This window comes from Lepisosteus platostomus, chromosome 22 (genome assembly GCF_059453375.1).
Source record: "Lepisosteus platostomus isolate fLepPlt1 chromosome 22, fLepPlt1.hap1, whole genome shotgun sequence".
Lineage (NCBI taxonomy): Eukaryota > Metazoa > Chordata > Actinopteri > Semionotiformes > Lepisosteidae > Lepisosteus > Lepisosteus platostomus.
The window spans coordinates 7,037,655-7,063,244 of record NC_142632.1 but is presented as its reverse complement, the minus strand read 5'-3'; the positions used below and the strand labels follow the sequence as shown (position 1 = coordinate 7,063,244).

The following is a 25,590-nucleotide window of genomic DNA, read 5'->3' as shown; positions in this document are numbered from 1 at the left end:
TAGCTTTTCTTTCACCTCCTTAGAGAAAGGACTGCCTTTCACTTCTCTGTTTTCTAACACAGCGTCGTGCACCTTTTCATTGCTCTCGCTTTCAGAGCCTCCGCACGGCACACGACTCGACATCAGGAAGCACATTGAAGTGAAAGCAGGGAGCGCTGCGACATGCACTGTGCAGATCCCGCCACACTAAGAGGTGAGTGGGTCTGTTCGATCCACAAAGAACGCTTTGATAAGCGTCAAAGGCAAGTCATTCCGAGTTGGTCGTTTGTGTTTTCCGTTCAGACGCGAAATGCTGAAATGATCTCTCGGCTCCTCGGTTGTCATTTCTGCTCCGTAAAGGAATCACAGCACGAGTCGGCTTCCAGCACGGTGGGTCGGGACACGATGCCGGGGGTCGGAGAGAGCGATGTCTTCCTCGTTAGTAGTGGACCTGTCACCTGTCCCCACCTGTCACGCGGGAGACCGGGGTACATCAGGACGCGCATTGAAGTGAAAGCAGGATGCGCTGTGACATGCACTGTGCAGATCCCGCCACACTAAGAGGTGAGTGGGTCTGTTCGATCCACAAAGAACGCTTTGATAAGCGTCAAAGGCAAGTCATTCCGAGTTGGTCGTTTGTGTTTTCCGTTCAGACGCGAAATGCTGAAATGATCTCTCGGCTCCTCGGTTGTCATTTCTGCTCCGTAAAGGAATCACAGCACGAGTCGGCTTCCAGCACGGTGGGTGGGTACACGATGCCGGGGGTCGGAGAGAGCGATGTCTTCCTCGTTAGTATAGGACCTGTCACGTGGACCTGTCACCTGTCCCCACCTGTCACGCGGGAGACCGGGGTACATCAGGACGCGCATTGAAGTGACAGCAGGCGCTGTGACATGCACTGTGCAGATCCCGCCACACTAAGAGGTGAGTGGGTCTGTTCGATCACAGTGCTAGGCGAATCCCCAATCCCCTTTTGTGCGTGGCGACAAAAGAAGTCTGCTTCCGCCCAGTTTCGAACCGGGGACCTTTTGCGTGTGAGGCAAACGTGATAACCATTACACTACGGAAACGGTGGTAAGAGGTGCCCAGCGGCCCAGCGCTGAGCTTCGTCAATGCGATTCAGCTGCTTCCAGTGCCTTTATTGGAGTGCGCTGATGGACCGTGCTCTCTCTCCAGAGACCAGCACGCCTGTCATGGACGGAGCAGGAAAGGCGGCGCCACATTCTACAGCCCTCTCCACGCAATCGACGAAATCGGGCTACTGAAGTGGAGAAAATCGCCTCTCCAGAAAGTGCAAATATCATCTTGGAGAGTATAAATCCTATTGCCGAAGGTCAGCCCTGTCTACCAGAGTAACCCTCCCACCTCCTGCAGCGATGGTCAGCTCGTCTCACACGCGAGAAGTTTCGGTTGGAAACAAGCGCCCCCTCTTCTCGCACGTTTTGCACGTTCGAGTAGTTTTAATGCGGCTCCTTCGTACACGGTGCTAATCTTTTGGAAAGCAGGATTCAAAACTGACACGTTCCTATACCGGGAGTTGAACCCAGGCCACGTGGGTGAAAACCAGGAATCCTAACTGCTCGACCATATGGGAGCGAACAACCCCGCTGTTCCGGGCATCATGCAAGCAAACTACATAAATATGAGAAAACACGCAAGAGGTGTCACTCAGAGTGTCGAAGGGTCGATGTATACTGGGGCTCAGTTGAAATGCAACGTCAGGACTTTTCCGAATTATGTCACACGAAGAGAGCACAGCCTTTTCCGCCCTGCCACGTGTGTCTCGGTATCTCTCCGTGATCGTATAGTGGTCAGTACTTTGCGTTGTGGCCGCCACAACCCCGGTTCGAGTCGGGTTCACGGTAGAATAGGGGCGTCTGCTTTTACTACATGCACAAATGAAGGCAAAAAAAAGTCAATCGACGTGAACGAACTGCGCTTTGCAGAGGAGTACTGCCTGACTGGATCGTTGATGAACGACAGAGGCCACTCCGACCTCTTCTCGGTTTTCTTCAATGACTTACTTAGGATCTTCTTCACATTCGCCCATGCATGGGAACCCAGTTACACCAAAGCAAACGCAGGAAAGTGCAATTCAAGCAGAGACCAGGAGGGACTTGTTTACACCGAGAGTGGTCGGCGAATGGAACAGTGCGCCCAGCCCTGTTGCTGGAGCCGATTCTTGATGAGATCTTGGGCTCACTAAGAAGCCCCCGCTGGATGCTAATCTTTCTTTTGTTCTTGCAGGTCCTGCGCTGCTTTTGAGCCGACAGAGCTCGTCCTGGTCTGTCGGCACAGCCCAATTGCAAATGATCGGCTCCGCGTACAGAAGGAACGTGCGTTTGGTACAAGAGTGCATGAAGGCACCGGAAACACATTGGGAACAAATGACCGGTCGCTCAAGACCTCTGTGAAGTACAGGAGCGTGCAAAAAGAGGAGGCTGTTCCCGTCCGGTTTCAAACTGGGGATTTTTCGCGTGTGAGGCGAACGTGATAACCGCTGCACTACGGAAACGGTGTGAAAAGGGACCCACCGGCAGTGAGTATTCAACCTTATTGCATTACTGCTCCCAACCAGTTGATATCAATTTAATTCCTAAGGGTTATGTACTTGTTTTAAGTATCTCATGTAGAAGTTGTAAACAAGTTCAATTACGAAATGGTCTAAATGAATGATATACCGAACTTATGTCCTCTTGATATGTGTAACTCTTTGTAACTGAATGAATTTATATCTTTTGTATTCTGATAACCCAGACGATAAGATCTGTTAGGTTTGAATGCATATTCTATATATTAACAAATGTATCCTCGTGTATTAGTACCTGTGTGTGCGTTGTTTGAGTTATGTCGCATGGTTGGATTCTAAGACCATTAAAAGAATCAATTGTGTGATTTACTGCCACAAAAATAATTGTCCCAGTAAATGCCCAAACCCCTACAGAACTGGTGCCTCGTGAGAGAACACTACAACAGTGTGTGATATCCTGTCCCAGCCTGTGGAGCAGACAGCGAGCCTGTCTCTTAATAATCCTAATAATACAGTGTGTGATTCCCTGCCCCAGCCAGAGGAACAGACAGTGAACCTGTCTCTCAATAATAATACAGTGTGTGATCTCCTGTCCCAGCCTGGGGAACACTGAGGCTGTCTCTCAATACGAATAATACAGTGTGTGATATCCTGCCCCAGCCTGAGGAACAGACAGTGAGCCTGTCTCTCAATAATAATAATACAGTGTGTGATTTCCTGTCCCAGCCTGGGGAACAGTGAACCAGATACTCAATAATAATAATACAGTGTGTGATCTCCTGTCTCAGCCTGGGGAGCACTGAGCCCGTCTCTCAATAATAATAATACAGTGTCTGATCTCCTTTCCCAACCTGAGGAACAGACAGGAGTGAGCCAGTCTCTCAATAATAATAAAGCAGATTATGATCTGCTGTCCCAGCCTAAGGAACAGTCAGGAAAGAGCAGGTCTCTCTATAATAATAATACAGTTTGTGATCTCCTGTCCCAGCCTGAGGAACAGACAGTGAGCCTGTCTCTCAATAATAATTGCGCCTCCTGTCCCAGCCTGGGGAACAGTGAGCTTGTCTCTCAATAATAATAATAATACAGTTTGAACTCCTGTCCCAGCCTGAGGAACAGTGAGCCTGTCTCTCAATAATAAAAATACAATGTGTGATCTCCTGTCCCAGCCTGGGGAACACTGAGGCTTTCTCTCAATACTAATAATACAGTGTGTGATATCCTACCCTAGCCTGAGGAACAGACAGTGAGCCTGTCTCTCAATAATAATAATAGAGTGTGTGATTTCCTGTCCCAGCCTGAGGAACAGACTGTGAGCCTCTCTCAGTAATAATAATCCAGTGTGTGATCTTCTGTTCAAGCCCAAGCGAAGACACAGTGAGCCTATCTGTCAATAATAGTAATACAGTGTGTGATCTCTTGTCCCATTCTGAGGAACAGACAGTCAGCCTATCTGTCAATAATAATAATACAGTGTGTGATCTCCTGTCCCAGCCTGAGAAACAGACAATGAGCCTGTCTCTCAATAATAATAATACAGCATGTGATCTCCTGTCCCAGCCTGAGGAACAGACAGTGAGCCTGCCTCTCAATAACAAGCCAATGTGTGATCTCCTGTCCCAGCCTGAGGAACAGAGAGTGAGCCTGTCTCTCAATAATAATACAGTGTGTGATCCTCTGTCCCAGCCTGAGGAACAGACAGTCAGCCTATCTGTCAATAATAATAATACAATATGTGATGTCCTGTCTCAGCCTGTGGAACAGAGAGTAAGCCTGTCTCTCACTAATAATAATACAGTGTGTGATCTCCTGTCCCAGCCTGGGGAACAGTGAGCCAGACTCTCAGTAATAATAATACAGTGTGATCTACTGTCCCAGCATGAGGAACAGTGAGCCTGTCTCTCAATAATAATAATACAGTATGTGACCAACTGTCCCAGACTGAGGAAAAGACAGTGAGTCTGTCTTTCAATAATAATAATACAGTGTGAATTCCTGTCTCAGTTTGTGGAACATACTGTGAGCCTGTCTCTCTTTAATAATAATATAATGTATGACCTCCTGTCCCAGCCTGGGGAACATACAGTGAGCCTGTCTCACTATAATAATAATACAGTGTCTGATCTCCTGTCCCAGCCTGAGGAACAATAAGCCTGTCAATCAATAATAATACAGTATGTGATGTCCTGTCTCCGCCTGAGGAACAGAGAGTAAGCCTGTCTCTCAATAATAATAATTCAGTGTGGGATCTCCTGTCCCAGCCTGAGGAACAAACAGTGAGCCTGTCTCAAAATAATAATAATTCAGTGTGGGATCTCCTGTCCCAGCCTGAGGAACAAACAGTGAGCCTGTCTCAAAATAATAATAATACAGTGTGGGATCTCCTGTCCCAGCCTGGGGAACAGTGTGCCAGACTCTCAATAATATTAATAATAATAATACAATGTGATCTACTGTCCCAGATTGAGGAACAGACAGTGAGCCTGTCTCAATAATAATACAGTGTGTGACCATCTGTCCCAGACCGAGGAAAAGACAGTGAGTCTGTCTCTAAATAATTATAATAATACAGTGTGGGATGTCCTGTCCCAGCCTGGGGAACAGACAGTGAGCCTGTCTCTCAATAATAATAATACAGTGTGTGATCTCCTGTCCCAGACTGAGGAACAGACAGTGAGACTGTCTCTCAATAATTATAATAATACTGTGTGAGCTCCTGACCCAGCCTGGGGAACATACAGTGAGCCTGTCTCTCTATAATAATAATTCAGTGTGGGATCTCCTGTCCAACTCTGAGGAACAGACAGTGAGCCTGTCTCTAAATAATAATAATACAGTGTGTGATCCTCTGTCCCAGCCTGAGGAACAGACAGTGAGCTTGTCTCTCAATAATAATAATACAGTGTGTGATCTCCTGTCCCAGCCTGAGGAACAGTGAGCCTGTCAATCATTAATAATACAGTATGTGATGTCCTGTCTCAGCTTGAGGAACAGAGAGTAAGCCTGTCTCTCAATAATAATAATACAGTGTGGGATCTCCTGTCCCAGCCTGAGGTACAGACAGTGAGCCTGTCTCTCAATAATAATATAGTGTGTGACCACCTTCTGTGGTCTGTTTCAAATCCGCCCGCGATGAGACACCGAGGAGAAATGAAGAGCCCCAGTCGCGCTAGAAAATCACCCGGGAAAGAGACTTTCAATGTAGGAAAAAAAAGTCGTTAGTAACAGACATAATATGTTTCTTTTGTTTTTTTAATCGCTGCGATGTGTGACTAAGCCCATACGACTAAGAGTTGCCCCCTTTGTCTAGATCTCCACTCTCTGAATAAAGAAGTGTCGTATGGCCCTGACACCCACCCCTCCATTCTCTGCATAAAGCAGTGTCGTCAGGCCCTGACATCCCACCCCTGCCACTCTCTGCGTAAATAAGTATCGTCAGGCCCTGACATCCCACCCCTGCCACTCCCTGCGTAAAGAAGTGTCGTATGGCCCTGACATCACACCCCCACCACTCTCTGCGGAAAGCACTGTCGTATAGCCCTGACACCCAACCCTCCACTCTCTGCATTAAGCACTGTCGTATAGCCCTGACACCCACCCCTCCACTCTGAATAAAGCAGTGTCGTCAGGCCCTGACATCCCACCCCCGCCACTGTCTACGTAAAGTAGTATCGTCAGGGCCTGACATCCCACTCCCGCCACTCTCTGTGTAAAGTAGTGTCATATGGCCCTGACACCAATCCATCCACTCTCTGCATAAAGCAGTGTCTTATGGCTCTGAAACCCTCCCCTCCACTCTCTACATAAAGCAGTGTTGTCAAGCCCTGACATCCCTCCCCCGCCACTCTCTGTGTAAAGCACTGTCGTATGGCCCTGACATCACACCCCCACCACTCTCTGCGTAAAGCACTGCCGTATAACCCTGACACTCACCCCTCCACACTCTGCGTTAAGCTGTGTTGTCAGGCCCTGATATCCCACCCCCGCCACTCTCTGTGTAAAGCAGTGTCATATGGCCCTGACATCACACCCCCATCACTCTCTGTGTAAAGCACTGCTGTATGGCCCTGACATCACACCCCCACCACTCTCTGCGGAAAGCACTGTCATATAGCCCTGACACCCACCCCTCCATTTTTTGCATAAAGCAGTGTCGTCAAGCTCTGCCACTCTCTGCGTAAAGAAGTGTCGTATGGCCCTGACATCCCACCCCCACCACTAACTGTGTAAAGTAGTATCGTCAGGCCCTGACATCCCACCCCTGCCACTCCCTGCGTAAAGAAGTGTCGTATGGCCCTGACATCACACCCCCACCACTCTCTGCCGAAAGCACTGTCGTATAGCCCTGACATCCCACCCCTCCACTCTCTGCATAAAGCAGTGTCGTCAAGCCCTGACATCCCACCCCCACCACTCTCTGTGTAAAGCAGTGTCATATGGCCCTGACATCCTAGCCCCGCCACTCTCTGTGTAAAGCAGTGTCATATGGCCCTGACATCCCACCCCCACCACTCTCTGTGTAAAGCACTGTCGTATAGCCTTGACACCCACCTCTCCACTCTCTGTGTAAAGCAGTGTCATCTAGCCCTGACATCCCACCCCCTCCACTCTCTGAATAAAGAAGTGTCGTATGGCCCTGACACCCACCCCTCCATTCTCTGCATAAAGCAGTGTCGTCGGGCCCTGACATTCCACCCCTCCACTCTCTGCGTAATGCGGTATCGTCAGGCCTTGACATCCAACCCCCGCCACTCTCTGCGTAAAGCAGACATGTTACAGACATTTACAACAAACACATATTATAAAATATTGACATATACTTTAGGCGGCTGGAGCATTATTGGGAGACAGACTCACTGTTCCTCAGGCTGTGACAGGAGATCACATACTGGGCTGCCAGATCAACTGAGTTCCCTCCTCCCTCTCCCAGTAGGATTGGGACCCGTTGTGATTCTGGCAGGTGTGGGAACTCTGGGATTAGATTACTGAATTTCGGGAAGAATGTTTCTCTAATCCCAGAGTATCTGTCACAGTGCAGTAGGAAGTGCACCTCTGTCTCTATTTCTCCCCGCTGGCAGTGGGAGCACAGCCTGTCCTCTCTGGGCAGCCAGGTCTGCCTGTGTCGCCCAGTTTCTATGACCAGGTTGTGGTCACTGAGCCTGTACTTCGTCAGGGTCTGTTTCTGTTTGTTATTTTTTATTTTGGTCAAATATTCAGCTAGTGTGTATTGTCTGTTTAAGGTTCTGTAGCATTCCAGTTTATGTTGTGTTTGTGTGTGTGTGTCCCAGTGTGTGAGATATTGCTGTTTGATCTGTGCTGTGATGTGGTTGAGTCTGGGTTGTGATGCTCTAGCAGTGCTGTCCTGAGGCTGGTTAGTGTCGGTGTCACTCACTGCGAGTGTGATTTCAGCAGAGTCTCTGTACTCTTGGGACACTTGACTCACCTGTCTCTCTCTTTCTCTCCCTGTGCTGTCCCTCTCCTGCCCCCTCTCTCCCTCCTCGGACTCCAGCTGGAGGAGGTCCAATCACCACCTCCTGTGAGACAGAAGAAAAATAAGGTGGGTAATGCTCTGATCCTCTCTTTACTCCTGTCCAGTGTCCAGTCAGTGTCCAGTCAGTGTGTCTGTATGAACCCCTTTCTCTCTCAGTGCAGTGTTCATGTACTGGAGTGTCCAGTCATGTGTCTGTATGAACCCCTCTCTCTCTCTCAGTGCAGTGTTCATGTCCTGGAGTGTCCAGTCCGACTCTTAACGTGACTCTCCTGTCTCTCCTGCAGAATCGCTGGTGTGTCTTTTTAAACTCCCTGAGCTGCGTGTCGGTGGAGACAGATGATCACGACGAGCCCATGGAGGCGGCGGAGACCGTGGGTCAGGAGAGGAAGAGCGAGGGAGAGGAGGAGCAGGCTGCTGGGAAGGACAAGAAGAGGAAGAGGAGGTGCAGGTGAGCAGACAGGGGGGCGCCACCCGGTCGTGTCTGTGATTCAAGGAGGAGTCTCCTCTTGCTGTTTGATGTCATGGTGACGTCTGTGTCTGTGTCCCTCACACCTGCAATAACAATATTCTTTCCAGGTTCCTTTCCTGGTTCTGTGCCAGCTAAGATCTGGACTGGACTAGACTGGACTGGACTGGAGCTGAGGGACGCCAGACTGGACTGCACTGAAGCTGAGGGGCCCCAGACTGGACTGGACAGGAGCTGAGGGACACCAGACTGGACTGGACTGGAGCCTAGGGACACCAGACTGGACTGGACCGGAGCTGAGAGACACCAGACTGGACTGCACCGGAGCTGAGGGGCCCCAGACTGGACTGGACTGGAGCTGAGAGACACCAGACTGGACTGGACTGGAGCTGAGGGACCCCAGTCTGGACTGAAGCTGAGGGACCCCAGACCGTGCTGGACCAAAGCTGAGGGACCCCAGTCTGTGCTGGACCGAAGCTGAGGGACCCCAGTCTGGACTGCACTGGAGCTGAGGGACACCAGGTTGGACTGGAGCTGAGGGGCCCCAGACTGGACTGGACTGAAGCTGAGGGGCCCCATTCTGGACTGGACTGAAGCTGAGGGACCCCAGACCCCAGTCTGGACTGAAGCTTGTAATTTTTGTTCTTTTGTTAAGCATCAATAAAAATTTTTTTTTAAAAATCTGTTTAGCTTTTGGTTTTTTCCCTCCCCCCCCCCAAAGTTGCTGCTGGGAGAGGTGTGAGTGGGGCCAGCAGGGGGCGCTCTCACCCTGCGGTCTGTGTGGGTCTTGATACCCCAGTATAGTGACGGGGGACACTGGACTGTAAACAGGCGCCGTCCTTCGGATGAGACGTCAAACCAAGGTCCTGACTCTCTGTGCTCGTTAACAATCCCGGGGTGTTTCTGGAGAAGAGTAGGGGTGTTACCCCAGCATCCTGGCCTGATTCCCCCCCTGGTCTTGACCCATCATGGCCTCCTAATCACCCCCCCTCTCTGAACTGGCTCCATCCCTCTGCTCTCCTCCCCACTGGATCCCCCTGACCTGGGAAGAGCTCTGAGTGGAGAGTCCAGATGGATTAATTATTATTATTATTATTATTCGTGCTGCACTGGGCTTCAGTTCTGGCAGTGAGAGGGGGACTCTGTGATCAGTACAGATACTTATGACTGTATAATAATACACGATAGAAATGGAAAACAGGGTTGCGCTGTGGTCCCTTCGAAACGTTTTGAACTGCCAGAAGAAGTTTTCACAACCCGGACTCGTGAAGGTACAGGTCTTCTCCCATCGTCCGGAGCAAGGTGTATGGTGTCCTGGTGATTTCTCCTGTTTTGAACGGAGTTTAATGTCTTGTTTCTACTTTATTAGAGAGAGGCACTGAACATCCTGTGATGGACTGGTGTCCTGTCCAGGGTGTGTGAGTGTGTGTGTGTCCTGTGATGGACTGCTGTCCTGTCCAGGGTGTGTGAGTGTGTGTGTGTCCTGTGATGGACTGGTGTCCTGTCCAGGGTGTGTGTGTGTACTGTGATGGACTTGTATCCTGTGAAGGACTGGTGTCCTGTCAAGGGTGTGTGTGTGTCCTGTGATGGACTGGTATCCTGTGAAGGACTGGTGTCCTGTCCAGGGTGTGTGTGTGTCCTGTGATGGACTGGTGGATCACAATATTAATTCTCCTCCTTGATTCCCTCCTTCATCGCCAGAGTAAAAGCGGGACACGGCAGTAAAAGCTCAGCCCTGAGGGTGGTGGTCCTCTCGGCCACACGGGGGCGCTGTGGCCCCACGGGGGGGTTATGTTCAAGTCCCGCTGGGAATCGCACCGACGCGGCGGAGTTCGTGAACGTCCCAGACACTAAGAAAACGAGAGAGAGAAAAAAGGTCGTTTTCTGGGTTCAAGAAGCAACCCTGAGATTCAGGGAGTTTCCCCGCTGAGCTTACTCTGCCGAAAACACGCACACGGTTTTATTTTTTTCCCGTGCCCCCCCTCACACAGGCCGTTTCTGTAGCGTGAAGTTGTGTTTTTTTGCGCGGCGGTCGGTGAGGGGCGAAATTGTATTTATTTTTTTACCACGGTTTGAAACAGAAACGGCCGGGTGGTGTTGTAGAGAGGTCGACGTGCCTGGTTTTCCTCGTCTCCGAAGCCCGTTTTTTTTGGGGGGGGTCGTGAGGTCGCACGCAGGGCTCGGAAAAGAAAATGCCGTGTCTTTTCCCCGCAGGACAGGGGGAGGGGGGGGGGGGAACCCGTGTTTTTTGGACGTGGCGTGGCCCGAAATTTCCGCCCTTGGCCGCTAGAGGGGGGTGGAGGTTGGTCTTTCTTTGACTTGGGGGTCGGGGGGGTGCTAATTTCACTGAACCCCACCCCACGGAAACCCGTGTTGGACGTGGGGGTGCTGAATGCGCCCTCGACGTGATTTTGTCTTTAAATTCAAATGCAGCTTTTGTAACCCTTGGGCCAGAAACAGCTGGACCCGTTTCCCCTGCTTGTCCGGGGTGGCGACTACCGGGTTCGTACAGGGACACCCGGCTGGCCGCCGAGAGTTGGAAAAATAAAATGTCCACCCAAAAAAAAACAACATCCGCGAAAAATGTCGGCCATTTTTGTTTTTCGCGGCCGAGCCGTGAGCGCGTCGGGGGCGACGTCACGGGGGCGTCACAATGAGCCGCCTGACGTCACAGAGCGGCGGATTCTAGCGGGGGGCGGCGCCGGAGCCCCGTGAGCTCAGAGGAGTGAAGAGAGAGGAGGAGGAAAGGATTATATATCGCTTTCTAAACACGTGTTAATTCCAAAAAAGATTCGCGGGTTACTTCAACTTCAATCAAATAATAGTTTCAGCTTCAGTTTCGCCCTTAAGTATCCCCGTGAATCGGTAAGTCAGTTAAAAAATGCCGCTGTCGAGAAATAAAATAAGTTGAGAAATAAGTTGTTTTTTTTCCCTGTTACTCCACTCTTATGGGTGTGATCGTGCTGTAAAAAGATATTGAGAGGAGGTGCACCTCTACACAGAGAGTGTTGGGGGTGGGGAACAAGCTGCCCAGCCCTGTGGTTGAAGCCGATACCCTGGTTTCTCTCCAGACACAGCTGGGTGAGCTCCTCCAGTCAGGACAGGAGGGTCTACTGTACACAGAGAGTGGCGGGGGTGTGGAACAAAGCCGATTACCCTGGCTTCTCTCCAGACACAGCTGGGTGAGCTCCTCCAGTCATGACAGGAGGCTCTTCTGTACACAGAGGGGGGCGGGGGTGGGGAACAAGCCACCCAGCTGTGTGGCTCCGCCCCCTCCCCTCTGTGACTCTTCTTGTCTCGGCAGGACGATGGACCGACAGAGATGCCGCACGGCCGTGCGCGGTCGCAGCAGGACCCGGGCCCGGCGAGGCGTCGTAAGTCCACCCCTCCCGCCCGCCGTCCAGCGTCCAGCGTCCAGCCCTCCTCCGACTGGCCTCTCCGCCCCCAGCAGCGCTCGCTGTATTATAATAATAATAATAATAAACTTCACTGATAGAGCACCTTTCACACACATAGCAGCGCAAAGCGCTTGACAGACCAGGTCTCACGGTAACACCTCCAGACGAGGAGAGACACTTCCAGTGGTGATCTTGACTGAGGACACGCCTTGGCTCAAGAGACAGGGTCGCGGGTCCGAGGAAAACCAAGCTGCAGGTCCATTATGGCCTTCTGAGTGCACAGATTGCCTCTGAACGTCCCACACTCTTCCTGGACACACTGTAGAGACTCACCTGTCCAGACTCTTACTGGACTCATTGTACACACTCACCTGTCCAGACTCTTACTGGACACACTGTACACACTCACCTGTCCAGACTCTCACTGGAGACACTGTACACACTCACCTGTCCAGACTCTTACTGGACACACTGTACACACTCACCTGTCCAGACTCTCACTGGACACACTGTAGAGACTCACCTGTCCAGACTCTTACTGGACACACTGGTCTGACTCACCTGTCCAGACTCTCACTGGACACACTGTACACACTCACCTGTCCACACTCTCACTGGACACACTGTCGAGACTGCCCAAGGCCCCTAGTCTCGACACGACTGGGCTGGGCTATGTGGTCAGAGCTGTCTCGGAGATGGGCTGTTTGGCGTCTTCACAGGTCACACCGGTCAGGCCGAACCCGGACTGGCAGCGGGAGAGGTCCCGGCCCAAGTCCCGGTGCTTTTCCGTAAGTCTGACCCGGTCGCCTTCCGCGAGACTGGACCGGCCGCCCTGTGGTGGGCCCGGTGCCCCACATCTACCCTACAGCTCCCCACACTGACCCCTAAACTCCCGATACCCTACAGCTCCCCACACTTACCCCTAAACTCCTGATACCCTACAGCTCCCCACACTGACCCCTAAACTCCCGATACCCTACAGCTCCCCACACACTGACCCCTAAACTCCCGATACCCTACAGCTCCCCACAGTGACCCCTAAACTCCCGATACCCTACAGCTCCCCACTCTGACCCCCACAGTCCTGATGGCCAAGAGGTCTCTGCTTGCTGTAGTGATTGAGTGAGCTCTGTGGACCTGACCTCTGTCTTGTGTCCTCGTTTCCAGCGTCTCCTAGTGGTCCGGCATTTCACCAGAGCTGAAGGTGAGATCTGGGGAGGAGACAGAGCACCCCCTAACACCCCTGAGCTGGGTTACAGGGTAAGACAGCTTCTTACTGTTGGACACACCTGTCCACACTCTTACTGGACACACTCGCCTGTCCAGACTCTTACTGGACACACTGGACACACTCACCTGTCCAGACTCTCACTGGACACACTGTCCACACTCACTGGACACACTGTGCACTCTCACCTGTCCACACTCTCACTGGACACACTGTCCACACTCACCTGTCCACACTCACTGGACACACTGTCCACTCTCACATGTCCACACTCTCACTGGACACACTGTACACACTCACCTGTCCACACTCTCACTGGACACACTGTAGAGACTCACCTGTCCAGACTCTTACTGGACACACTGTACACACTCACCTGTCCAGGCGTAGTCTCTGCTCCTCATCCCCCCTGCGTTGTGTCTCCCCCTTTCCCCGCTGGACAGAATCCCGTGGTGTCTTCGTGCTTCCCCGAGCTCGTCCAGAAGCTGGAGAGGGCGGCCGAGCTGCAGCTGGAGCTCCCGGGGTCGCCCGGCTCGTCCCGCTCGGGCTCGCCCGGCTCGTTCCGCTCGGTGTCCCCCCCCTCCTCGCCCGAGAGCCCCCTCCGCTCCTCGCCACCGGCCCCCCCCTCCGGCCCCCTCAGGCCCCTGACCGCCCCGCCCCGCCGCCCCCCCTTCCTCCCCGCCATGCCCCTCGAGCCCCCCCTGCTGCCCGGGGCGGTGCCCCTGCCCCTGCCCCCGCCCGTCCTGCCCCCCATCGCCCGCCCGGCCCCGCCAGGCCCCGCCTGGGGCTCCCCGGTGCGGAGGGCAAGGAGAGAGGCTGAGATGTCTGACGAGGCAAGTGGGGCAGAGTCTGTCCGTCTGTCCGTCTATCTGTCTGTCCGCCCATCTGTCCTTCTGTCCGTCTATCCTTCAGTCCATCTGTCCTTCTGTCCATCTGTCTTTCTGTCCTTTTCTGTCTTTCTGTCCATCAGTCCATATGTCCTTTTCTCTGTCTCTGTCATCTGTCCATCTGCACTTCTCTCTTTCTGTCTTTCTGTCCTTCTGTCTGAGTCTCTGTGTCTGTCCCTCTCTCCCTGTCTCTCTCCCTCTCTCTTTCCATGTCTCCCTGCTCTCTGTCTGTCCTGCTTTGTCCCAGCTGGGCCTGTCTCCCTGTGTCTCTCCGTGTGTCTCCCTGCTCTCTGTCTGTCCTGCGTTGTCCCAGCTGGGTCTCTCTCCCTGTGTCTCCCTGCTCTCTGTCTGTCCTGCGTTGTCCCAGCTGGGCCTGTCTCCCTGTGTCTCTCCGTGTGTCTCCCTGTCTGTCTCTCTGTCTGTCCTGCGTTGTCCCAGCTGGGCCTGTCTCACCGGCTCTCTGCCTTCAGCTCTGTTCGCCGATGTCCCGCCAGCCCGTCTCTCTCTCAGCCTGTCTCTTGACTTGCAGGAGGAAGAGGAGGTGGAGACAGTTCCTCTGGCAGGAGAGAGGAAGGAGGTCAGTGCTGGTCCCACCCTGCCTCCTGTCCTGTCTGTGGTGGAGTTTCGCCGTCTTGTCTGTCCCTGGGTCTCAGTGTCTCTCTCTCTTTCAGCCCTGTCTGTCAGTGTCTCTCTCGGCCTGCTGTCTGTCTGTCCCTGCCTCTCTGTCTCTCTCTCTTTCAGCCCTGTCTCTCAGTCTGTCTGTCCCTCGATCTCAGTGTCTCTCTCTCGGCCTGCTGTCTGTCTGTCCCTGCCTCTCTGTCTCTCTCTCTTTCAGCCCTGTCTGTCAGTGTCTCTCTCCTCCTCCTTTCTGTCCTGTGGTGTCCAGGCAGTGTGTCTCTCTCCTCCTCCTCCTCTCTGTCCTGTGGTGTCCAGAGGGTCAGTATTAGTGGGCTACACCCAGGCTCACTCACTGCGAGTGTGATCTCAGCAGAGTCTCTGTGCTCTTGGGACACTTGACTCACCTGTCTCTCTCTTTCTCTCCCTGTGCTGTCCCTCTCCTGCCCTCTCTCTCCCTCCTCGGACTCCAGCTGGAGGAGGTCCAATCACCACCTCCTGTGAGACAGAAGAAAAAGAAGGTGGGTAATGCTCTGATCCTCTCTTTACTCCTGTCCAGTGTCCAGTCAGTGTCCAGTCAGGGTGTCTGTATGAACCCCTCTCTCTCTCAGTGCAGTGTTCATGTCCTGGAGTGTCCAGTCAGTGTGTCTGTATGAACACCTCTCTCTCTCTGTGCAGTGTTCATGTACTGGAGTGTCCAGTCAGTCAGGGTGTCTGTGTGAACCCCTCTCTCTCTCAGTGCAGTGTTCATGTACTGGAGTGTCCAGTCAGTGTGTCTGTATGAACCCCTCTCTCTCTCAGTGCGGTGTTCATGTACTGGAGTGTCTAGTCAGTGTGTTTGTATGAACCTCTCTCTCTCTCAGTGCAGTGTTCATGTACTGGAGTGTCCAGTCAGTGTGTCTGTATGAACCCCTCTCTCTCTCAGTGCAGTGTTCATGTCCTGGAGTGTCCAGTCCGACTCTTAACGTGACTCTCCTGTCTCTGCTTCAGAAGCGCTGTTGCGTCTTTTTGAAGTCCCTGAGCTGCGTGTCAGTGGAGACAGAAGATCAGGACGAGCCGATGGAGGCGGCGGAGACCGTAGCGAGGGAGAGGAAGAGCGAGGGAGAGGAGGAGCAGGCTGCCGGGAAGGACAAGAAGAGGAAGAGGAGGTGCAGGTGAGCAGACAGGGGGGCGCCGCCCGGTCGTGTCTGTGATTCAAGGAGGAGTCTCCTCTTGCTGTTTGATGTCATGGTGACGTCTGTGTCTTTGTCCCTCACAACTGCAATAACAATATTCTTTCCAGGTTCCTTTCCTGGTTCTGTGCCTGCTAAGATCTAGACTGGACTGGACTGGACTGGAGTGGACCGGAGCTGAGGGACACCAGACGACTGGACTGGAGCCTAGGGACAATAGCCTGGACTGGACCGGAGCTGAGAGACACCAGACTGGACTTGACTGGAGCTGAGGGACCCCAGACTGTGCTGGACCGAAGCTGAGGGACCCCAGTCTGGACTGAAGCTGAGGGACCCCAGACTGTGCTGGACCGAAGCTGAGGGACCCCAGTTTGTGCTGGACCGAAGCTGAGGGACCCCAGTCTGTGGTGGGCCAAAGCTGAGGGACACCAGACTGTGCTGGACCGAAGCTGAGGGACCCCAGTCTGTGCTGGACCGAAGCTGAGGGACCCCAGACTGTGCTGGACTGAAGCTGAGGGACCCCAGACTGGACTGGACCGAAGCTGAGGGACACCAGACTGGACTGGACTGGAGCTGAGGGACCCCAGTCTGTGCTGGACCGAACCTGAGGGACCTGAGACTGTGCTGGACCGAAGCTGAGGGACCCCAGTCTGGACTGCACTGGAGCTGAGGGACACCAGACTGGACTAAAGCTGAGGGGCCCCAGACTGGACTTGACTGGAGCCGAGGGGCCCCAGACTGGACTGGACTGGAGCTGAGGGATATCAGACTGGATTGGACTGGAGCTGAGGGACACCAGACTGGACTGGACTTTTGTAAAGCATCAATAAAATGTTTTTAAAAAAAATCTGTTTAGCTTTTGGTTTTTTCCCTCCCCCCCCCCCCAGGGTTGCTGCTGGGAGAGGTGTGAGTGGGGCCAGCAGGGGGCGCTCTCACCCTGCGGTCTGTGTGGGTCCTGATGCCCCAGTATAGTGAAGGGGGACACTGGACTGTAAACAGGCGCCGTCCTTCGGATGAGACGTCAAACCGAGGTCCTGACTCTCTGTGCTCATTAACAATCCCGGGGTGTCTCTGGAGAAGAGTAGGGGTGTTACCCCAGTGTCCTGGCCTGATTCCCCCCCTGGTCTTGACCCATCATGGCCTCCTAATCACCCCCCTCTCTGAACTGGCTCCATCCCTCTGCTCTCCTCCCCACTGAGAGCTGCTGTCTGCTGAGCGGACTGGAGCATCATCCAGGTGGGGGCTGCACACTGGGGGGGCTGGAGGGGATCCCCCTGACCTGGGAGGAGCTCTGAGTGGAGGGTCCAGACTTATTAATTATTATTATTATTATTCGTGCTGCACTGGGCTTCAGTCCTGGCAGTGAGAGGGGGACTCTGTGATCAGTACAGATACTTATGACTGTCTAATAATACACGATACAAATGGAAAACAGGGTAGCGCTGTAGTTTTCACAACCCGGACTCGGGAAGGTACAGGTCTTCTCCCTTCGTCCGGAGCAATGTGAGAGGTCACCCCCTCGGGGCGCAGTATCCCCGATGCATCCCCCCACCACCACCACCCAAAACGACACACACTTCTGTGATGATTGGGAGACCCCGTTTCGACCAGCCCCTGCGGTGGAGGAAACGACCCGCTGGAGAGAACACGCAGACTCCACACAGAAGGGTCACCTCGGCATTTATTCCAACAGCAAAACAACAAAACGGTCTCCGAAAGAGAAGCGTACACCGGGAAAAACACGACGGGTCATTACAAATGGGAATAGGAGTTCTTTTTTTCTTTTTTTTCCGGACGTCAGTTGTATCGTGTCCTGGTGAATTCTCCCGTTTCGAACGGAGTTTAATGTCGCGTTTCTGCTTTATTAGAGAGAGGCACTGAACTTTGGGGAACGTGACATCCACCCAGTATTACTAGTAGGTTGATAAATACAAATGTTCTTTTTCCCCCCGTATTATACCTCGCGAAATATAACGATGGCCAACTCCTTAAGTCGAAATTTAAACCCTTCTCACGCTACAAGACACCGGACGTTTCCTTTTTTGTCCTCTTTGGCCTCCAAAATAAAAAAAAACTGGGATCCATCGTGGCGTTGCCAAACTAAAAGGTCAACCACTTTTCGGGCTTTCGTGCTGTCCATGATGAAACCGTCATGGTTGTGTAAGGATACGTTACGTCACAGACCGGCGGCGCTCGAACGTGAGGAGTGCCGTTACGTTTTTGAAACGGGCATGTCATCTCTGACAAGATCTCTGAAAAACCCAAACCTGTAAGATTCAATTTCAATTCCGTTTTTTTATATAGCGCCTTTCACAACAAGAATGCCCCAAGGCCCCGAACAAAGGAGTTGTTCCACATCCCCGCCACCCTCTGTGTACAGTAGAGCCCCCCCTGTCCTGACTGGAGGAACTCACCCAGCTGTGTCTGGAGAGAAGCCAGGGTATCGGCTTCAACCACAGGGCTGGGTCTGGACACGATGCCGGGGGTCGGAGCGTGCGATGTCTTCCTCGTTAGTATAGTGGCAAGTATCCCCGCCTGTCACGCGAGAGACCGGGGTTCGATTCCCCGACGGGGAGTAGCTTTTCTTTCACCTCCTTAGAGAAAGGACTGCCTTTCACTTCTCTGTTTTCTAACACAGCGTCGTGCACCTTTTCATTGCTCTCGCTTTCAGAGCCTCCGCACGGCACACGACTCGACATCAGGAAGCACATTGAAGTGAAAGCAGGGAGCGCTGCGACATGCACTGTGCAGATCCCGCCACACTAAGAGGTGAGTGGGTCTGTTCGATCCACAAAGAACGCTTTGATAAGCGTCAAAGGCAAGTCATTCCGAGTTGGTCGTTTGTGTTTTCCGTTCAGACGCGAAATGCTGAAATGATCTCTCGGCTCCTCGGTTGTCATTTCTGCTCCGTAAAGGAATCACAGCACGAGTCGGCTTCCAGCACGGTGGGTCGGGACACGATGCCGGGGGTCGGAGAGAGCGATGTCTTCCTCGTTAGTATAGGACCTGTCACGTGGACCTGTCACCTGTCCCCACCTGTCACGCGGGAGACCGGGGTACATCAGGACGCGCATTGAAGTGAAAGCAGGATGCGCTGTGACATGCACTGTGCAGATCCCGCCACACTAAGAGGTGAGTGGGTCTGTTCGATCACAGTGCTAGGCGAATCCCCAATCCCCTTTTGTGCGTGGCGACAAAAGAAGTCTGCTTCCGCCCAGTTTCGAACCGGGGACCTTTTGCGTGTGAGGCGAACGTGATAACCACTACACTACGGAAACGGTTGTAAGAGGTGCCCAGCGGCCCAGCGCTGAGCTTCGTCAATGCGATTCAGCTGCTTCCAGTGCCTTTATTGGAGTGCGCTGATGGACCGTGCTCTCTCTCCAGAGACCAGCACGCCTGTCATGGACGGAGCAGGAAAGGCGGCGCCACATTCTACAGCCCTCTCCACGCAATCGACGAAATCGGGCTACTGAAGTGGAGAAAATCGCCTCTCCAGAAAGTGCAAATATCATCTTGGAGAGTATAAATCCTATTGCCGAAGGTCAGCCCTGTCTACCAGAGTAACCCTCCCACCTCCTGCAGCGATGGTCAGCTCGTCTCACACGCGAGAAGTTTCGGTTGGAAACAAGCACCCCCTCTTCTCGCACGTTTTGCACGTTCGAGTAGTTTTAATGCGGCTCCTTCGTACACGGTGCTAATCTTTTGGAAAGCAGGATTCAAAACTGACACGTTCCCATACCGGGAGTTGAACCCAGGCCACCTGGGTGAAAACCAGGAATCCTAACCGCTCGACCATATGGGAGCGAACAACCCCGCTGTTCCGGGCATCATGCAAGCAAACTACATAAATATGAGAAAACACGCAAGAGGTGTCACTCAGAGTGTCGAAGGGTCGATGTATACTGGGGCTCAGTTGAAATGCAACGTCAGGACTTTTCCGAATTATGTCACACGAAGAGAGCACAGCCTTTTCCGCCCTGCCACGTGTGTCTCGGTATCTCGCCGTGATCGTATAGTGGTCAGTACTTTGCGTTGTGGCCGCAACAACCCCGGTTCGAGTCGGGTTCACGGTAGGATAGGGGCGTCTGCTTTTACTACATGCACAAATGAAGGCAAAAAAAGCCAATCGATGTGAACGAACGGCGCTTTGCAGAGGAGTACTGCCTGACTGGATCGTTGATGAACGACAGAGGCCACTCCGACCTCTTCTCGGTTTTCTTCAATGACTTACTTAGGATCTTCTTCACATTCGCCCATGCAGGGGAAGCCAGTTACACCAAAGCAAACGCAGGAAAGTGCAATTCAAGCAGAGACCAGGAGGGACTTGTTTACAACGAGAGTGGTCGGAGAATGGAACAATGCGCCCAGCCCTGTTGCTGGAGCCGATTCTTGATGAGATCTTGGGCTCACTAAGAAGCCCCCGCTGGATGCTAATCTTTCTGTTGTTCTTGCAGGTCCTGCGCTGCTTTTGAGCCGACAGAGCTCGTCCTGGTCTGTCGGCACAGCCCAATTGCAAATGATCGGCTCCGCGTACAGAAGGAACGTGCGTTTGGTACAAGAGTGCATGAAGGCACCGGAAACACATTGGGAACAAATGACCGGTCGCTCAAGACCTCTGTGAAGTACAGGAGCGTGCAAAAAGAGGCTGTTCCCGCCCGGTTTCGAAGGGGGGATTTTTCGCGTGTGAGGCGAACGTGATAACCGCTGCACTACGGAAACGGTGTGAAAAGGAACCCACCGGCAGTGAGTATTCAACCTTATTGCATTACTGCTCCCAACCAGTTGATATCAATTTAATTCCTAAGGGTTATGTACTTGTTTTAAGTATCTCATGTAGAAGTTGTAAACAAGTTCAATTACGAAATGGTCTAAATGAATGATATACTGAACTTATGTCCTCTTGATATGTGTAACTCTTTGTAACTGAATAAATTTATATATTTTGTATTCTGATAACCCATAGAATGCATATTCTATATATTAACAAATGTATCCTCGTGTATTAGTACCTGTGTGTGTGTTGTTTGAGTTATGTCGCATGGTTGATTTTAAGACCATTAAAAGAATCAATTGTGTGATTTACTGCCACAAAAATAATTGTCCCAGTAAATGCCCAAACCCCTACAGAACTGGTGCCTCGTGAGAGAACACTACAACAGTGTGTGATATCCTGTCCCAGCCTGTGGAGCAGACAGCGAGCCTGTCTCTTAATAATACTAATAATACAGTGTGTGATTCCCTGCCCCAGCCAGAGGAACAGACAGTGAACCTGTCTCTCAATAATAATACAGTGTGTGATCTCCTGTCCCAGCCTGGGGAACACTGAGGCTGTCTCTCAATAATAATAATACAGTGTGTGATATCCTGCCCCAGCCTGAGGAACAGACAGTGAGCCTGTCTCTCAATAATAATAATACAGTGTGTGATTTCCTGTCCCAGCCTGGGGAACAGTGAACCAGATACTCAATAATAATAATACAGTGTGTGATCTCCTGTCTCAGCCTGGGGAACACTGAGCCCGTCTCTCAATAATAATAATACAGTGTGTGATCTCCTTTCCCAACCTGAGGAACAGACAGGAGTGAGCCAGTCTCTCAATAATAATAAAGCAGATTATGATCTGCTGTCCCAGCCTAAGGAACAGTCAGGAAAGAGCAGGTCTCTCTATAATAATAATACAGTTTGTGATCTCCTGTCCCAGCCTGAGGAACAGACAGTGAGCCTGTCTCTCAATAATAATTGCGCCTCCTGTCCCAGCCTGGGGAACAGTGAGCTTGTCTCTCAATAATAATACAGTGTGTCATTTCCTGTCCCAGCCTGAGGAACAGTGAGCTTGTCTCTCAATAATAATAATAATACAGTTTGAACTCCTGTCCCAGCCTGAGGAACAGTGAGCCTGTCTCTCAATAATAAAAATACAATGTGTGATCTCCTGTCCCAGCCTGGGGAACACTGAGGCTTTCTCTCAATACTAATAATACAGTGTGTGATATCCTACCCTAGCCTGAGGAACAGACAGTGAGCCTGTCTCTCAATAATAATAATAGAGTGTGTGATTTCCTGTCCCAGCCTGAGGAACAGACTGTGAGCCTCTCTCAATAATAATAATCCAGTGTGTGATCTTCTGTTCAAGCCCAAGCGAAGACACAGTGAGCCTATCTGTCAATAATAGTAATACAGTGTGTGATCTCCTGTCCCATTCTGAGGAACAGACAGTCAGCCTATCTGTCAATAATAATAATACAGTGTGTGATCTCCTGTCCCAGCCTGAGAAACAGACAATGAGCCTGTCTCTCAATAATAATAATACAGCATGTGATCTCCTGTCCCAGCCTGAGGAACAGACAGTGAGCCTGCCTCTCAACAACAAGCCAATGTGTGATCTCCTGTCCCAGCCTGAGGAACAGAGAGTGAGCCTGTCTCTCAATAATAATACAGTGTGTGATCCTCTGTCCCAGCCTGAGGAACAGACAGTGAGCCTGTCTCTCAATAATAATAATGCAATGTGTGATCTCCTGTCCCATTCTGAGGAACAGACAGTCAGCCTATCTGTCAATAATAATAATACAATATGTGATGTCCTGTCTCAGCCTGTGGAACAGAGAGTAAGCCTGTCTCTCAATAATAATAATTCAGTGTGGGATCTCCTGTCTCAGCCTGAGGAACAAACAGTGAGCCAGTCTCAAAATAATAATAATTCAGTGTGGGATCTCCTGTCCCAGCCTGAGGAACAAACAGTGAGCCTGTCTCAAAATAATAATAATACAGTGTGGGATCTCCTGTCCCAGCCTGGGGAACAGTGTGCCAGACTCTCAATAATATTAATAATAATAATACAATGTGATCTACTGTCCCAGATTGAGGAACAGACAGTGAGCCTGTCTCAATAATAATACAGTGTGTGACCATCTGTCCCAGACCGAGGAAAAGACAGTGAGTCTGTCTCTAAATAATTATAATAATACAGTGTGGGATGTCCTGTCCCAGCCTGGGGAACAGACAGTGAGTTTGTCTCTCAATAATAATACAGTGTTATCTCCTGTCCCAGCCTGGGGAACAGACAGTGAACCTGTCTCTCAATAATAATAATACAGTGTGTGATCTCCTGTCCCAGACTGAGGAACAGACAGTGAGACTGTCTCTCAATAATTATAATAATACTGTGTGAGCTCCTGACCCAGCCTGGGGAACATACAGTGAGCCTGTCTCTCTATAATAATAATTCAGTGTGGGATCTCCTGTCCAACTCTGAGGAACAGACAGTGAGCCTGTCTCTAAATAATAATAATACAGCATGTGATCCTCTGTCCCAGCCTGAGGAACAGACAGTGAGCCTGTCTCTCTATAATAATAATTCAGTGTGGGATCTCCTGTCCAACTCTGAGGAACAGACAGTGAGCCTGTCTCTAAATAATAATAATACAGTGTGTGATCCTCTGTCCCAGCCTGAGGAACAGACAGTGAGCTTGTCTCTCAATAATAATAATACAGTGTGTGATCTCCTGTCCCAGCCTGAGGAACAGTGAGCCTGTCAATCAATAATAATACAGTATGTGATGTCCTGTCTCAGCTTGAGGAACAGACAGTGAGACTGTCTCTCAATAATAATAATAATACAGTGTGGGATCCTGACCCAGCCTGGGGAACATACAGTGAGCCTGTCTCTCTATAATAATAATTCAGTGTGGGATCTCCTGTCCAACTCTGAGGAACAGACAGTGAGCCTGTCTCTAAATAATAATAATACAGTGTGTGATCCTCTGTCCCAGCCTGAGGTACAGACAGTGAGCCTGTCTCTCAATAATAATATAGTGTGTGACCACCTTCTGTGGTCTGTTTCAAATCCGCCCGCGATGAGACACCGAGGAGAAATGAAGAGCCCCAGTCGCGCTAGAAAATCACCCGGGAAAGAGACTTTCAATGTAGGAAAAAAAAGTCGTTAGTAACAGACATAATATGTTTGTTTTGTTTTTTTAATCGCTGCGATGTGTGACTAAGCCCATACGACTAAGAGTTGCCCCCTTTGTCTAGATCTCCACTCTCTGAATAAAGAAGTGTCGTATGGCCCTGACACCCACCCCTCCATTTTCTGCATAAAGCAGTGTCGTCAGGCCTTGACATCCCACCCCTGCCACTCTCTGCGTAAATAAAGTATCGTCAGGCCCTGACATCCCACCCCTGCCACTCCCTGCGTAAAGAAGTGTCGTATGGCCCTGACATCACACCCCCACCACTCTCTGCGGAAAGCACTGTCGTATAGCCCTGACACCCAACCCTCCACTCTCTGCATTAAGCACTGTCGTATAGCCCTGACACCCACCCCTCCACTCTGAATAAAGCAGTGTCATCAGGCCCTGACATCCCACCCCCGCCACTGTCTACGTAAAGTAGTATCGTCAGGGCCTGACATCCCACTCCCGCCACTCTCTGTGTAAAGTAGTGTCATATGGCCCTGACACCAATCCCTCCACTCTCTGCATAAAGCAGTGTCTTATGGCTCTGAAACCCTCCCCTCCACTCTCTACATAAAGCAGTGTTGTCAAGCCCTGACATCCCTCCCCCGCCACTCTCTGTGTAAAGCACTGTTGTATGGCCCTGACATCACACCCCCACCACTCTCTGCGTAAAGCACTGCCGTATAACCCTGACACCCACCCCTCCACACTCTGCGTTAAGCTGTGTTGTCAGGCCCTGATATCCCACCCCCGCCACTCTCTGTGTAAAGCAGTGTCATATGGCCCTGACATCACACCCCCATCACTCTCTGTGTAAAGCACTGCTGTATGGCCCTGACATCACACCCCCACCACTCTCTGCGGAAAGCACTGACACCCACCCCTCCATTTTTTGCATAAAGCAGTGTCGTCAAACCCTGCCACTCTCTGCGTAAAGAAGTGTCGTATGGCCCTGACATCCCACCCCCACCACTAACTGTGTAAAGTAGTATCGTCAGGCCCTGACATCCCACCCCTGCCACTCCCTGCGTAAAGAAGTGTCGTATGGCCCTGACATCACACCCCCACCACTCTCTGCCGAAAGCACTGTCGTATAGCCCTGACATCCCACCCCTCCACTCTCTGCATAAAGCAGTGTCGTCAAGCCCTGACATCCCACCCCCACCACTCTCTGTGTAAAGCAGTGTCATATGGCCCTGACATCCTAGCCCGGCCACTCTCTGTGTAAAGCAGTGTCATATGGCCCTGACATCCCACCCCCACCACTCTCTGTGTAAAGCACTGTCGTATAGCCTTGACACCCACCTCTCCACTCTCTGTGTAAAGCAGTGTCATCTAGCCCTGACATCCCACCCCCTCCACTCTCTGAATAAAGAAGTGTCGTATGGCCCTGACACCCACCCCTCCATTCTCTGCATAAAGCAGTGTCGTCGGGCCCTGACATCCCACCCCTCCACTCTCTGCGTAATGCGGTATCGTCAGGCCTTGACATCCAACCCCCGCCACTCTCTGCGTAAAGCAGACATGTTACAGACATTTACAACAAACACATATTATAAAATATTGACATATACTGTAGGCGGCTGGAGCATTATTGGGAGACAGACTCACTGTTCCTCAGGCTGTGACAGGAGATCACATACTGGGCTGCCAGATCAACTGAGTTCCCTCCTCCCTCTCCCAGTAGGATTGGGACCCGTTGTGATTCTGGCAGGTGTGGGAACTCTGGGATTAGATTACTGAATTTCGGGAAGAATGTTTCTCTAATCCCAGAGTATCTGTCACAGTGCAGTAGGAAGTGCACCTCTGTCTCTATTTCTCCCCGCTGGCAGTGGGAGCACAGCCTGTCCTCTCTGGGCAGCCAGGTCT

General features: G+C 51.6%; 2 protein-coding genes and 1 non-coding gene across 3 annotated transcripts; 2 read left to right on the top strand and 1 right to left on the bottom strand.

Moving 5' to 3' along the window:
* Positions 1 to 10,702: 10,702 nt before the first annotated feature.
* On the top strand, positions 10,703 to 13,740 carry LOC148643303 (uncharacterized). The gene is made up of 6 exons (XM_088616594.1): positions 10,703 to 11,331; positions 11,771 to 11,840; positions 12,584 to 12,652; positions 13,032 to 13,124; positions 13,536 to 13,686; positions 13,733 to 13,740. The coding sequence occupies exons 2-6, from the start codon at positions 11,775 to 11,777 to the stop codon at positions 13,738 to 13,740; spliced, it is 387 nt and encodes a 128-aa protein (XP_088472720.1). The 5' UTR covers positions 10,703 to 11,331; positions 11,771 to 11,774.
* Positions 13,741 to 13,786: 46 nt separating this feature from the next.
* Positions 13,787 to 16,613, top strand: LOC148643302 (uncharacterized). The gene is made up of 4 exons (XM_088615893.1): positions 13,787 to 14,556; positions 15,068 to 15,115; positions 15,585 to 15,748; positions 15,877 to 16,613. The coding sequence occupies exons 1-4, from the start codon at positions 14,068 to 14,070 to the stop codon at positions 15,902 to 15,904; spliced, it is 729 nt and encodes a 242-aa protein (XP_088472019.1). The 5' UTR covers positions 13,787 to 14,067; the 3' UTR covers positions 15,905 to 16,613.
* A 2,883-nt stretch (positions 16,614 to 19,496) lies between these two features.
* trnae-uuc (transfer RNA glutamic acid (anticodon UUC)) lies at positions 19,497 to 19,568 on the bottom strand. The gene has a single exon. It is a non-coding gene; the product is annotated as a tRNA-Glu (tRNA).
* Between the last annotated feature and the right edge of the window lie 6,022 nt (positions 19,569 to 25,590).